At 37.8% G+C, this 15,550-nt stretch overlaps 1 protein-coding gene across 5 annotated transcripts in view; it reads left to right on the forward strand.

Moving 5' to 3' along the window:
- Positions 1 to 15,550, forward strand: part of DHRSX (dehydrogenase/reductase X-linked) — a 173,797-nt gene that overhangs the window by 36,170 nt on the left and 122,077 nt on the right. For all 5 annotated transcript variants that reach the window (XM_074814921.1, XM_074814924.1, XM_074814925.1 and 2 more), the window contains exons 2-3: positions 1,270 to 1,377; positions 14,425 to 14,493. In XM_074814921.1, coding sequence (XP_074671022.1) covers positions 1,270 to 1,377; positions 14,425 to 14,493 — 177 coding nt within the window. The remainder of the gene's footprint in view (positions 1 to 1,269; positions 1,378 to 14,424; positions 14,494 to 15,550) is intronic.

The raw sequence follows: 15,550 nt of genomic DNA on the forward strand, positions 1-15,550 counted from the left end.
ACCCTAAAAACCTAGAAATCAAAATAGAAAGTCCTTTGATAGATGAAAGTCATCATCTTTTTAACATTTGTTATCTATAATATTGCCTACGGACACTGCACTGCAGCAAAATGAAGTATTCAGCGCCGTTTTCCCTGTACAAATACCTATCAGCTTCTTCTAAAAAGCAAACAGAAATTCACCTTGTTAACCAGAAGACCACATGGTGCTTCACATGAAAGATTGTCTACCTCATCAAAAAATCATATTTGCTATTTGACCTAATTCGTGCCTCCTCCAAGCCGTTAAATTAAAATGCCTTTGCTCTTCTTTGGTGGCAGGGCTCCCTCCCTCTTGGAGTGATGTGTTGGGCAACCCACGGGCAGCATGAGAGCTCACAGCCAGGATGGCAGCTGCCCTACCAGGGCCATCCCAGCCGCTTTTTGGCTCACTCAGCAGTTGAAGAGCTGCCTGGGAATGAAGGACACACAGGCTGTAGGACTAAGCAGCCCCTAGCAGAGCGGGTTTGGGGCTGTGCCCTACCTGCTGGGCTGTGTGTTGCCCTGGGTTAAGGAGCACTTGTTAGGGCAAAGGTGGTGCGGGGCTGGCTGCGGGTGTTGGGCATACTGGCTTCTGCAGAAGAGGGCTGGGGTGGGTGGGAAAAGCAGGTAGAGGTTTTCATGCAAAAAATTGCGCCCCTCCTTCCTTTGGGGGCCAAGACCCTCTGATTTTCAACAGGGAGAGTGCTCAGTTACGCAGGTAAATTAGGTCAGCCGTCTCCTACCCTTTAGATGCATCATCTTTGGCTGAGCTGTTTGCTACTTCCCCTGTGTTAGAGGCCTCTGCTTCGTCATTCAAGAAGTTTTCAGGATATCATGCTGCCGATTGAATTTTTTTCCCCATATGCATGGAGTAAACCATCCCTGATCTGACTTGTAACAGCTGTCACCTTGCTCTGTAACAAAGTTAAGGTGAAAATTTTAAAGGGCAAATTACTGCAGGATGACAAAATGCACGCAAATAGATATGCAAAACTTTCTGAACTGGGTGTTTGTCTTCCGTATCGTCAACCTCAGTCTTCCGTGAACTGTTAATATTGGAAAATTATAGCACAGTAAATAATGGTGGATGCTCAGTGGTTTTTATTTCCATACAGACTTTGCTTCTGAGATTGTTTACTGGTCTGGTTTGAGCCGCCTGTTAAGTGTACGCCTCTTTAAAATACATCTTAACTTCTTAATCATGTGACTATTGTGAACTAACCTTGCATTTTTTCTTTTCTTCATATAGTTTTCCCTGCACAAAATGGAAAGGTTGCTATAGTGACTGGAGGTGCTAAAGGAATTGGTTACCAAACTGTGAAGCATTTGGCAAGACTTGGCATGCACGTTATAATAGGTAAAGCCATTATTTTCTTAATATGTTTTTATTTCAGAAAGTTTTTTTTTTCTTTTAAGGAGTATTTTCTTTACAACATAAATAAAGATATCGTAAGGGAAGGTAGGAGAGGGTTTTGCTAGCATTTAGCACAAGTAAAGATTTGATTTATGTTTTGATTTGCAAGATCTTAAAGAAAAGTGGATGGGATGTTTTTTCTGCAAAAGTTGGAAGAGTTGGACTGCCTTATATAAGAAGTAAACAATAAGGTCATAAAAACCCCAAAATATGGGTATTACAAAACTATTTTATTATCTTGTTACTGAGGACGGCCTATGCTTCAATGTTAGGGTGCACATGTTCATGAAGAGGAAAACTAATGAAAGCCTTCAGGAATATTCGAGTGTGTAGTGGGGGATGATCTGTGTTGCAAGGGCAAAGGAAGCCCTTATAACTTCATCAATATAAAAATTGCACGTTTACTTCTCAGTTTGTCACTGTAGGTAGCCTTTGTGGGGAAGGCAAGAAAATAAATACCCTGAGAGGTTCATTCATATCCGCCTGAGATGGTCTGGACAACTCACGTTCTGGAGGTGCCTGTTTCTCTCCATTGATCATAAAGAGTTTGTAAGGTGACTATGTTAGACTGGGACATCTGAAGTTAGGATAGGTGTATTTCTGTAGGAACTACAAAAATGGCCTGAGTGCACAATTTCTCTGCTCTACTACAGACAGTATTAGTGAAACTTTTTTCCTATTTTGTAAAGTTTTCTGTACTCTCTATATATGCACTAATATATCTACTAAATCTGTATGTAACATCATGAATACTCATGTGTTTAAAATGCTACATTTTTCTCCACCTTTCTTTAACTAGACTTTTACATAAAATACCGTAACTTTTACACCATAAGGTCACTGAAGGTTGGTATTTCGTAATACACTAGCAAGCTGGAGATGCCATTTTATTTAGCTTTTATGCAGGATGTGCTCTCTCTAAGGTTCTGTATACACATCTTTAAAAAAACCTAACACACCGAACAATAAACAAGAGCATAGTAGCCATGTGTTTTTAGTCTAGTTCAGTCAGTAATACTAATGGAGTTGCCCTGGAATCGTACAAGTGTAATGCAGAATACCACTTACTCATACATGTTTTAATAGATGTGTCAAAACCAAGCATCTGCAAAATGCAAGCAGATGCTGCTATATGTAGCTAGATGCTAGATGTAGCTAATGATGTCAGCATTAATATTTCACTAAAGAAGTCACTCTTCATGTTTAAGGTGGACTGCAAAAATGTACTCAATGGGAAAACAAAAGGGCCAATTTTCTTCTCTTAGCATAGGGTTATGGAAGCATAGAACATTACTACTTTTTTGAAGACTTATTTTATACCATTTAATATTTAGGGTCTTTTGTGTAACAAAATTCAGTGTGAGATCTTTGGGAAAGGGAAAGTGATATTTAATTACAAAACCTCTAAATAAGCTGGTTTTTTTCAACTCACAATCACCCCCTCATAGATCTCATTCACTCACACTCACACCCATACTCTCACAAGCACCAAGATGTGTGTGCTCATGTGGTCTGGTGAGCATCACTTGTGTGCAGCATGGGAAAAGGTACACCAGCTACTGAGTCCTTGTCCTGTCTTTGTGGTTCTTCTTGATCAGAAATGACAGGCTAATTTATGGACAGATCTTTTATATCCTTTAGGAGTCATCAGCTCTTAGTACATTTTTCCTTGTCTGGAGTATATAAGCTATGTCTATATAAAATAGCCTAATTTCTGGGTGGGCTTACAGGAAAAGTAATGGTATGTGTGATATGCCGCAACTTGGATGTTATTCTTCTGGTGGCAGAGTGCATGGTCATCTGCTGGCAAGCCTCTGTGCTTTGGCCTTGGCAGAAACAACACAGGAACAGTGTCCTGGAAACATGTCCTCTATTTTCAGTAAGGGTCATTCTTTTAACTCTTTGCTCTGCTCTTTCTTCTGGTGCTTACAGACACACACACTTCCATTCACTCTTTAATTGTACCAACCTTAATATTTGCATTATGAATCTCTACAACTGTAAATTAATAAAACTAATTATAGGAAGCATTTGGTGAGTAAGATTTTCAACTGATTTAGTTCTTTCAGGCAAACTCTGACCTAAACACTGAGCCTAGTGAGTCACAGCCATCTTCTTTGCCTGTGAAATTTTTCAGAGCAAAGAAGTCCTGTTGGTAGAATGGATAGTCTCAAGCTTTGCTGCAGCTGCAAGATTAAAACAGTCTCAAAAGCACATTAAATGCAATGACCTTCCATCCTTGCTAACTGTTGGCCCCAAGTGTCCAGAGTATGCTTAAAATACCTGCTGGCACATTGGCATGCATTAGCACATTCAGCTTCAGGCCACACAAGGAAAGATTTAAGCCTCAAATAAGACAGCAAGTGTACTCAAGCTTTCTACTCTAGAAATGTTTTCACCCTATGTTTGTATATAGGTGTGAACTTCCATGAAAAAAGTTTGGATGTTAAATGAATTTAGGCTTGCAGGGGAGATTTGTGTAGCTCACAGGCAATCTTTCCCATTCGCTGAATGCTTCTTTCCCATTACAGGAACTAAGTAATGGGAATAGTTAGCAATAAAGAATGATATCCGTGCAGTGGGCAAATGAGTCAAACCTGGATGTCTGATGTGAAGATGATTCACCATTTGTGATAGACATGATTTTTACTCCATTTGACATTTTAAAGGAGTAGATGTTTGAGGTAACTTACTTTTAAATCCAATCTACCAATGGAATCAGGAAAACAATTTAGTAGAAAGCATGTTACCCTGTGGAACATGAATAGGCACCATACGAAAAGCGAGGGTGCTCTCTTAGAGCATTTTCAGGGGGTGATTGCACAGTGCTTTTACAGCTTCTTCCTTTCCAGTCCCAGCACTGGTGCACAAGACTCCTTTCTCCCACTGATGGTCTCCCTCTGTGGATGCTGCTCACCCTGTCCTCAGCCTCTCACTGGGAAAAAGGTTGGCGTGAATACTGAAATGATGCAAGTCATTTTCTGTGGGTTTGTTTGATAGATTTCATTGAGAATTTTTGCCAGGCTGCGATAGCATTACTCACAGTCAGCAGGGCTTTTACTTCAGGAAAATCTCATGACAGAGAGCAGACCCCTGGCAGGGAAAGCTACTGCCAGTGGTGAGTCTTCAGAGTCAAGACACACTGCGAGCTCCTGCTCCCGCCTGTGCAATTTACTACTTGATAAATAAGCTTGAAATTTCATTTTCGGAGAGAGAAGGTAAATGACACACCGTTCTTGGTGCCTACTGACCAGTCAACACCATATTGAAGATGGTGTTTTGTGTGCACTTACAAGTAAATATGCTCTCAACAATAAGGACATTGAAATCGAGACATCCCAGTCATTTTTATGACCCCCCCTATCATAAAATCCAGTAGGTTCAGCTCTGGTTCACAGTGTTGATGACAGTTTTGTGAGTCTGAATTTAAACTGATTAGAAGTGTAAACTTTTCATATTATTTCTGTCCTTCATCACTGGGGTTTAATTTTAAGACAATTCTATGAGTGCATGTTAAAATTGTTGACTTTAAAAAAGAGAGGTTCAGTTTGATTTTTTCCTTTTTCTTCTCTGTACATTAATAAAAGAAGGCTGAAAAAAAATGTGTGATAATATCTAATGTGGAAGCTTTGATAATCCCATCTGATAATGGTGAATGAAAATCAAAAGCTTGACCATGTTACATATATGCTGCTTGGTATAAAACACCAGGTTCAGGACAGTGTAATCAATCTTTAGTGTCTAAGTATATCAGTGTCACAATTTTCTAAGACAGGCTCACTTTCTGAAGGAAACAGTCTCATTATATTTATATATATGTATATATATTCAAGTGACTTATTTGAGCATCAATTTTGGCATAAATAAATGTAGTTCCATCACCAGACTCAGCACTTCTGTGTGACCTCTGTAAGCCCTGCAGGAGACTAAGCAAGAGATATTTCTGTCATCTCTTTCATTCACATTGGTTTCCAATTTTCAAGCTGGACTCTGCATTATAAATCAGACAATTCTTATGTTGTATAATACTACAAAGTGACTTTAGAAAGACAATTAAACCCTATCAAGATGGTGCAATTGTTCATTTTCAAAGACGGTTTGATTTAATTTCAATTACTGAAAATTTCTATGGGATACTTTAATAGTCTTTTCTCACTATACATAGATGTATGAGATGCTTGAGTTATAATTTTCTCTAGAAAAGCATAGCATTTATCTTCCTAATTTTATCCACGTTTTGTTAGGCCTGAATGAGTTGTAGAGTTAGTCAGGAAGTGTTAAAATGTTACCAGCCTTTTAAAAATTGGTGATGGTTTCCTTTTTCTGGTATGAACATTAAGCAAATGCATGCAGATTGCCTTATAATTGTCGTTCAGTTCAGTTATTAACATATCAGAACACTGTAATCAGGGTTATGAAAAACTCTACTTACAGTGCTGTCTTTTATACACTATACATGTGCACACAGCCACACATAGCTACAAATAGCCTTCCAAATCCATAAGAATTTATTGAACACTTTTGTCTGTAATTGCAGTTTGAAGACTGCCACTGTCCTTGCTTTAAAAAGACTTTTTCCTTTTTAGAACATGTATTTGTTTATGTTATTAATTTTGAAATTTCCACCTGTAAATTGTATAAGTTTCTTTTATAGTTGGCAGTGGTTTAAGACTGCTTATTTATGAACAAACTCATTACAGCATTCCTTGGGAGATTTGAAACTATTATTAAAATAGTGACAAATATTTGAAAAGACACTTGGAGCACATGAATTCTCTTTTGGGCAGTAATCTCAAGTAAAAATGCAACTCAATGAACTGTGCAGGTGTATTGCATGGTAAAATACTTTGATTAACTGAGGTCAACCGTCGTGTGGATGAGGGAGATTTGTGTTGATATGGTTTGTTTGGATTTCTAGAAATCTTAAAGGAAAATTCTTAAGGCTGTTAAGCACAAAGCCCAAAGGACAAGTACAAATGCCATTACATTTCTACAATAACATTGCGTGTTATGACAGAACATAGACATAAATGTTTATTTTCTTAATAGAGAGGGTGTTACCACTGGAGTTTAACAGGGGTATGTGTTAGAACCCATGCTTTCAACATATAATTTTAGAGGAGGAGCTAATAGTGAAGTGACAAGTCTTTTAAATTGTATTAAATTATTCAGGGTAATGAAGACCAGGGACATGTGTGGAGAATTGCAGGAACACCATAAAAACCTACGTGTTAAAAGACATGTGCAATTCATTTTAGATCAATATGGAGTGATGAACATGCAGAAAAAATCTGAACTCCAGAAAAAGAAATTATGGGTTTTGTATTGACCACCATCACTTTGAAGGAAGATCTTGGGGTCAAAATAGATTGTTCTATGAAAACAGTGCTCAGTAGCTTCCAAAAATCAAAACATATATTAGAAATTGTTAGAAAAGGAGCAAACAAAATGGACAACATGAGTTGATTCAACTGCATGAATCCTTTGTGTGCTAGCACCTTAAATGCTGTGTTGAGTTCTGGTCTGCCTAATTCAAAATAGCATAAAAATTTAAAGGGTTTAGAGGAAAACAAGCTTATCAAGAGTATGGAGAAACAACCTTCTGAGGAACAAGCAAATGGTCTTGGAGTCTTCACTCTGCAAATGTGTTCTGTACAGGCAACCACCATTCACTGTCTCTTCTAAAAGAAGTATGTAAAATGATCAGCTAAAAAGATTCTTATGAATAGTGTGGAGATTAGTACAAACTCAGTATAAATACCTATCAGAAAAGATATTAAAACAGTCTAAAACAAGCTACTGTGATTAAAAACAAAATCCCTCAGTAGCATAAAAGTATTTCTGGACTAGTATCTTCTGCATAGGACCTTAAATCATCCCTTGGTGGGCAAATATGAGTGTTGGGCAGTTTTAGGAAGGACATTGTGCATAGTCCAGTGAGTGTGATTTTTATATTGAAAAATGTGTCAGGCATTATAAAAAATACAGAGTTAAACACGTGATGATAAATTTTGGAAGAGTTAGTGCAGTTTTTCTAGACATTTTTTAATTTATTCATTAACCATTTGTTAAATGCTTTGAAGAATTCAACAACTATGTGAATTAATTTAATCCTGATTTTCAAAAGCTTTCAGCAACTTTCATGCAAAAAGCTTTTAAAGTGGCTAGCTTGTCTTGAGATAAGAGAAAGATCTCTTCTAGATTAGTAATTGATTAGGAAACAGAAAACAATGTGTAGGAATTATTTGTCAGCTTTGGAATGGAGCAAAGAGAGTCCCGATCCCCTAGGCATATGTTCAGTACATTTATAAAGAGAGAGAGAGAGAGAGAGAGAGAGAAAAGCATGAACAGTGAGATGATGCATTTTGCACAAATGTGTTTAGGATAGTAAAATTAATTTGACTATTGATAATTAAGGGATTTGAGCTTCTGACATGCAAGGAGAGGCTGACTGTTCAGCCTGGAGAGGAGAAGGCTCAGGGAGACCTTTTCCATGTGTATAAATACCTGATGGGGACAGTAAAGAAGATGGAGCCAGGGTCTGCTCAGTGGTGCCCTTTACTGGGCAAGAGGCAACAGGCACAAACCAAAACACAGGAGATTTCATTTAAGCATAAGAAAACACTTTTTAACATTCAGGGTGGTCAAACACTATCACAGGCTGCCCATAGAAGTTGTGGAGTCTCCGTCCTTGGAGACACTCAAAATGTGACTGGACTTGGTCCTGGGCAACTGGCTGTAGCAAGGGGTGGAACTGGATGTGCTGCAGAGGTACCTCATGAAATCTTAACTACTGTGAAGAATGGGTAATAATCTCAGAATATTGAATGACTGGGTTGTGAAGGGATAGATAAATACAGAGTGTCAGTAAATGCAAATATTGCATATGAGGAAAAACAACCACACCTATATATTTAAAAAAACAGGATCTAAATTAACTACTACCACTCAAAAAATAAACAAATTGTGATTTACTGTTGAAAGCTCTCTGTACAACATCTTCGATATTTAATGCCAGTCATAAAGGCAAATATAACCTTACTACTTAGCAGGAAAGAAGATGAAAGTAGGACAGGAAGCTTCCCTCTTCCTTTGTAGAAATCATTGGCTCATCCTGTTGTGAATACTCAGGAGTCTGGTAGAACTGGAAAAAATGAGAGGGATGGTGAGGAGGATGGGATGACTCTGTGAAAGGTGGGGCCAATAAACAAAGGTTCTTCCGCTTGCAAACAGATGACTGAGGTGTGATATCATACAATTATGAATGGTATAGAGAAAGTGAATGAGAACTGGTTATTTTCTGGTTTATTGTATACAAAGTAGAGAACATCCAACAAAATAATTAAAAAAAAGAAAACCACTGAAGTACAACCTTTTTAATATAATTGTGTCTCATTAAATCACAGAAAGTGTTGTCCCAGAACCCTTTGGCAGCCAAGCACTTGAATGAATTGAAAGTGCAATTAGATGAAGGAGTACAGGATGGGTTCACTGAGAGGCTAGGCATGACCTTTGACTCAGGAATTCTCTGAAACTTCTTGCTACTGGGAGGGTGTACTGGAAAATACCACTCCTAGACTTAAAGCTGTCACTTAAACATTTTCCTGCTACAGGTTATTGTTGGAAACAGGATACTTGTCTAGATGTGTCTTTGGTTTGATAAACAGGGTCAGTTTTAACTTCTCGTTGGAAGAGCTGGGTTGCTGAAACCTGGGGCAAGAACATTTTTTTTTTTTTTCTCTTTGCAGACCGACATCCTCCTTCTTACTCAGTTTTGCTTCTTTTCTCAAAGGAACACTTACAACAGTACTTTTGCCTTTCATGTCAAGAAGGCATATATTTAATTGTGGCAGCTGTATGATGAACTAGATGACAAAATATGTGTGGTATCTCTAGACATAAGGAAACTTTGTAGCACTTTCTCAGTGTTTTTTTTTTTTTTTTTTTTTTTATAACAGGTCATATCCTTATACCTAGCTTTATTGAATAACAAATTCATAACTTGAAAGTTTTATTGATGAGACCCAAGATCTATATTCCTTTTCCTAAATAAAATTTTTATTTTTTTATTGAAGACATTATAGATTCCTTTAAAAAGCACTCATATTGTACAGAGTTCAAATTTCTCATCCTCAGAGCTTTTTGAGGGCAGTCATTCCTCTCTGTTAGGTGTATGCTTTTTGTTGTGCAGTGCCATGCACACTCACAAAATCATCATCCTGATAACACCTGATGGGACTTTGTTTTTCTCTTGAGGCTTTGGGAGCCCTTGCAAGCCCTGTCTTCAGGCTGGCACTCCAATGAAATCAGTTCTCCTTCAATCATAATGAGGATTATGCTACTCTGAGGAGTCACCTTAATTCAAATTTCCTGTTGGAATCTTTTTTATATTCTGTTGCACAAAGACACCTAACCATCACCCTCTGCAACTCCTTAATCGGATGGTATACATTTATACTGAATTTATTGCCCTACCACCAAGCTTCTCCTGGTAATGCACATATGCATTAGAGTTTATGGGCACCACTTCTAAACTTGGATCACTTGAAGGGATCAGGGGGGAGTGGGGAGTGCCATGGCAGGCTGCAAACCCTGGAAAGTTGTTAATCATTTCAGGGATTAACTGATACGTAATTATGGCTAAATAAGTCAAGGGATGAGTGTTTATCTCAGGTAGACAGGTTCCCCAAGCACTGCTGAATGAGGGGGTCGCCCTTGCCAAAGGCTGGGGTGTGTGGGAAGAGCTGGGAGGCGATGTGCCAGCACAGCTGCCCTGCCACCGGGCAGCTCACCCCTGCCTCCCCTCCCGGGGTTCACTGCAGCGGGGTTTATCACAGGCTGAGGAGTGCCTTGGTGCACAGAGTGGCTCCTGGGCTCCAGGCTGGAGGGGTTGGGTCTTTCTCTGAACTACTGCATCCTGGGTGGTTTGCGTCTTCCTGCTGTTCATCTCAAAAAGTTTTTATTTGGGTTTCATTTGTGTTATCTTGCTGAAAGTCAGGAAATTCTTCACCTGCTAATTTCAGTAAGTGAGGGCTTTTTGGATTTGTGGCTTTATTCTCTCCAGGCAACCTTAAGCTTTACAGGCTGTGTTGTGGTTCATAGACTATTTTAAATTTCTTTATAATGCCCTGCAGTATATTCCCGTGAAATGTCAAGATTGCAAATTCCTATTTTTGCAAAACACCAGTTGGAAAAACTTTTTTGTCAGGATCAATTTTGTACATAAATTATGAGCATGAGTAGCAATTATTCTTTTGGGGAGATTTTCACATTCAAAAAAATTAAAAATACTGTATAATTAATACATATAGATGTATCCGGACCCTTAACTAGGGACAGTGTAAAAGTTTCCCAGCCATGCTGGGTTTCTATGGACTCTGTTTTTGCCATCCTTATTCAGGCTGAGTAATTCTCTGTGATGAGTCTATTGAAATCCCTGAAATAACTTTCAGAGTTAGGATCTCCTTAAGTGCTTAAGGAGACAGAACCTGACCTTTAGGGTAAGATCCAAGGCCTATTGCTGCTGATAAGAATTTTTCTATGTACTTCTCTGGTTGCTTTAGATCAACGTGCTTTGACTTGTGGTGTTTGTGTAGAGGAATGTCGAAGAGGAGAGTCATTTTTTTTGACTAAAAGTTATATTTAAATCTATTTCTCTTTTTTTTTTTTTTTTTTTTAACATGAACTTCAGTATTTGACTAAGAATTAGAATTTTTCATGCCATTAAAATGACATCTTATTTTATACAGGTGCATCCATTCAGATTTGAATTTATTTTTATGTTATTAGTTTTATTTTCAGAATTGATTGTAGTCAGCGTTGTTATTGAATCAGTCTTACCTGAATTTTTCATTATTCCGTGGGGACTAAACAGAAGAAAAACATCAGACAGGGCACTGAACAGCTTGCATAAACAGTTCTTGAGACAACTATATCTATTTTGAGTTCCCAATAGACAGTTTAAATTAGCATGAAAAGCAAGATTATTATGGTTTTGGGTACTTTGATGATCTAAGCTCTCAAGACATTGAATCCCTTTTTCTCAAAGCTTTTGTTCAGATTCCCTCACTGCATAAAAACCATGGTCTGTCTTCCCTTTCTTATGCTTCTCTCCAAACCACTTGAATCCAGACTAGGCAGATCTTAGCACTTCAAATGGATAAATTCTGGCATGGATAAATTCTGGCATATTGAACGTATGAAAATTATGGTGAATCATTGGCAGAAAGTCCAGCCAGAGAATTCTCTTGTGTATCACAAGGTTTTTTTAAACAATCACTACAAATATGTTACTGAGGATCTAAACCAGCTGATGTTGGTAAGAATCTGACACTCATATAGTAAACTGTCCCCCTCCTTAGCTTGGAGTGCTGTACTTGTGTGTACTTCAGTACACTTGAAGGTTGTGCCCTTTAGTGACCCATCTTCATCAAGAAGATACAAATTATTTTTGATTTTTCCCAAGCTAAAGGTGATTGTGTTAGCTTGGTGGCTTAAACATTTTGAATTTTGAATAGTTAATGTAGCACTTAAAAGGAGATTGTTCTTTTTCATGCCTACCACTCTCTTTGCATAGAGGATGCCAGAAGAATGTATGAGAAGAGCAGTAGTATAAGTGCGGTGTCCCTTTCCTCTCCCACCCATACTCAGCAAGGGGATACCAGTCTCCCTAAGCTAACTCAGAAGCGTAAATTACCCTCCCAGTCTTATGGTACCTTTCTGATACGTGTCTTTGAACTTTTTGTAAGGATTTTGGTCATTTATTCTTTCTTACAGGATTTTCTTTGAAAACAGAATTGCAAAAGCCTCAATTACAGTAGCAGCTTTCACTGAGGTTATTTCAATTTTGTGGTACTCCAGCCTCCAGAACCTGGATTTCAAACTCTTTGTTGAATCAGACTGGAAACAGACATCTGAAGTGACTGTTTAGCAAAATAATTATTTTTTCCCAGTGGTCTAGAGTGAAAAGTATGCAAATATGAATAAAATGTGCTCATTTGGAAGGCACTGAGCTTTAATGAATAACCATTTATATAACAAAAAATTAAAGCAAATTAAAATTTGTTGTGAACACAAGATCTTTTAAAAGAACAAATTAAGTGAACATACTGAGAGTTAAATCAAGACACTAGAGGCTTTAATAAGGCTGTTCTCTGCATGAGGAGTGCTGAATGAAAGAGGAATCAAATAACACCTTCACAGAATTGGCACCAAAATATTTTTGTTTCTAGCCTAACTCTATCTGGTGTAATAACACACTGAGTTTGAAATCTTATTCTAGTACATCACTTGAGGTGAAACAGTGAGGAAAACTGATGTCTTGCCCATAACCCTCATGCACAGATTTCCCCAGAAATGGCAGTTTCACTGGAGGGTTTGTTTGTTGACACTGCATCTATACCTGGAATTTAGCATCAAGCTGAATGTTTCTGTTCTGTACAGGCTGGGTTGTTTTAAAGGGAAAAAAAACCAACAGCAAGAAGAAAATACTGCAAATGTCTGCTTTGTTTGGTTTTGGTTTTGTTTTTTCCTTTTCTTTCTTTCTTGTTCAATCTGAGCAATATAATTCCATAATTAATGGAATTTATAGAGAACAGTTATAGACCAGTCTAGATTTTATGTAAGAATTATTTTCTCTCCAGTATCTGGAATGCTAAATGTCTTTATTTTGGCTACATTTATGTAAATATTGAGTCTTGCATATCATGAAAACAAAGATGTGTAGCAAATCATTGTTTTTTACTGCAGAACCACAGCAAAAATTCCATCCTCAAAAGAATGCATCAGCCTACCTCCTCAAAGTGGTCAGGTTGTCCCAAAAATCTCCATTCAGTGCTCTGAGCCTTCAGCTAAGTTCAACCAATGGATGACACATGATCTATCTCAGAGGGCTTAATCCCAATTTTGAATACATTCTCTGTGAGATCAAATGAATCCAGTTTAAAAGCACTATAAAGCATGTTCTAACATCTTAAAGTAAATATGAGCACATACCAACTAATGTGAGGAGGAGGTTGAACCAGATGACCTGCTGAAGTCCCTTCCAACTTCAATCTATTGTGTGATGCTGTGATTCTTGCCTTGTCTTTGATAGAGCTGATTCACTGCTACTAAAAAAAAGTGAGAAAAGAAGTGGAAAACCTGAACTTTCTGCTGCATAGCTAACAAGTGAATGCGAGGACAGGACACTTGTAGAGTGGCATAAGATAAAGCCTGTATAGAAACCAAGGCAGAGGTTTATATATTCAGGAAAAGGTGGCAAGTTCATGAAGTTAGTAAGACATATCAGTATTTATATCAAATTTAGATAAAAAACAATAGGTATTTTGATGTGTCATGCTATGGTAAATGTTTGTAGATAGATAAATGGAATGTTAAACTTCATTTTAAAAATTTAACTTGTACTACCAAGCACAATATTTTGTTTGTGCTTGTGTTTTTTCCTTTGATATAAGTTATTATAAAAATATTGCCAAACAAACGTCAGACAACTATTAACTGTCCACCTAAGATGAACGGCACAAAAGGCACTTATTTGATGCTTAATGACATTTTATGTTAGTGCTAGTAAAACTTTTCCTAAGCATTTGGATCAGGGTAGTGAGGCCTTTCCTCCAACTGTGGGAGTCTTCATTTTGGAAAAAGAGCAAGGGGAGGTCCTCTCTAACCTATAGTGAAGCTTTTGCAGAATCTGGATGCGATATAATCCACTTAGCTCACAGATTCCCATCTCAGTTCTGCTGGCCCAGCCAGCAGATGGTTCTATCTTGTATGAATAAATGAGATAAACAGGCAGAACTCATGTGAACAGCAGTGCATTTGTACAGCCCTCTTTGAAAGCCTCTGCTGCCTGACAGAGACAAATCACACCTTTTCACCTAAAACTTCATACTAGTATTACACTGTGGTTAGCACTTAATAGTGGCATGCTTCTGTCACTATCCTTAAGTTGATTGCATTGCTAATTTTCCATTTTCTGTATTGTAACAGCTGGAAACAATGAGAGTGAGGGCCAAGAAGCGGTGAGGAAAATACAAGAAGAAACTTTGACTGGAAAAGGTACCATACTAAATCCTTTTCTTTAAGGAATGTTTTATTCCTCTGTTTTTGCTGGTGTCTTCTTTTATATGAGGTCATCTTGTGTATTGTTAAACTTTTTTAGTTTGGGGAAACTAATTCCTAAAGTAAATCTGACACAGGGGTAAAATGAATAGGATATTTTTAAAAAAAATGTTTTCAGGTTTTTTTGTGTTTACTGTGTGCCATTGCAAAAGGGCTGCCTGCAAGTTACAGTTTGCCTGCACATGAGTATGGGCACAATGATTTAATAGCTGGGCAGAAAATCAGAATACTAGTCATTTCTGCTAAGGGGAGGATAACAACAGGTAAGAGTGGGTGTGCTCTTTTTCATTACTGGTCTTGCCCCCCATCATATATATAATCCCATAAAATTTTTTTTTTTTTTGGGGGGAGCGGGGGGCGGTAAGAGGTTTCTAAAAGAACAAGTCTGCTCAACTGGGTTATTTGACAGATACCAAGAGCTTATAATCCCTCACAAAATAAAACTGTTTTCTTAAAAATGGATGGACCTTTCATATCAAGCAAATATTCCTATGGTTTTGCAGTTCTTCCATTTTTTTCTTTTAATCTGATGAGCTATCCTGTTGGGGGAGGCATAAGGAGAGCATAGCTTGATAACTATGAGAAAAGGCATATTGCACGCTATCTGCTGTGCGGTTATAATTTACAATTTATGATAGAGGTTAGTGCATCTAATATTTCCATCTCTTGGATTCACTGGGAGGTTCCTAGTAGTGTATGATGATTCACTGCTGCCACTTTGATGTATCATTTCTTGGCAAAATAATAGGGCAGTGCTGCTACTCCACCCTATTTAGGATCTTCATGGCTTCTTCTGAGATCTGATTCTGTTTTTGTGACTTTAATAATTACTGTTATGATGATCAAAATACGTTAATTATTGTGTTAAAAACCCCCTTTCATTAAGATTTATCTTCTGACTTAAATGTGCACCCATCATAGCCTCAGGATACATGTATGCTAGTTAAAAGCATCATAAATTAAGGCACAGTCAGAAGGATCATGAAAGGAAAAA

Source organism: Strix aluco, chromosome 2 (genome assembly GCF_031877795.1).
Source record: "Strix aluco isolate bStrAlu1 chromosome 2, bStrAlu1.hap1, whole genome shotgun sequence".
Taxonomy (NCBI): Eukaryota; Metazoa; Chordata; class Aves; order Strigiformes; family Strigidae; genus Strix; species Strix aluco.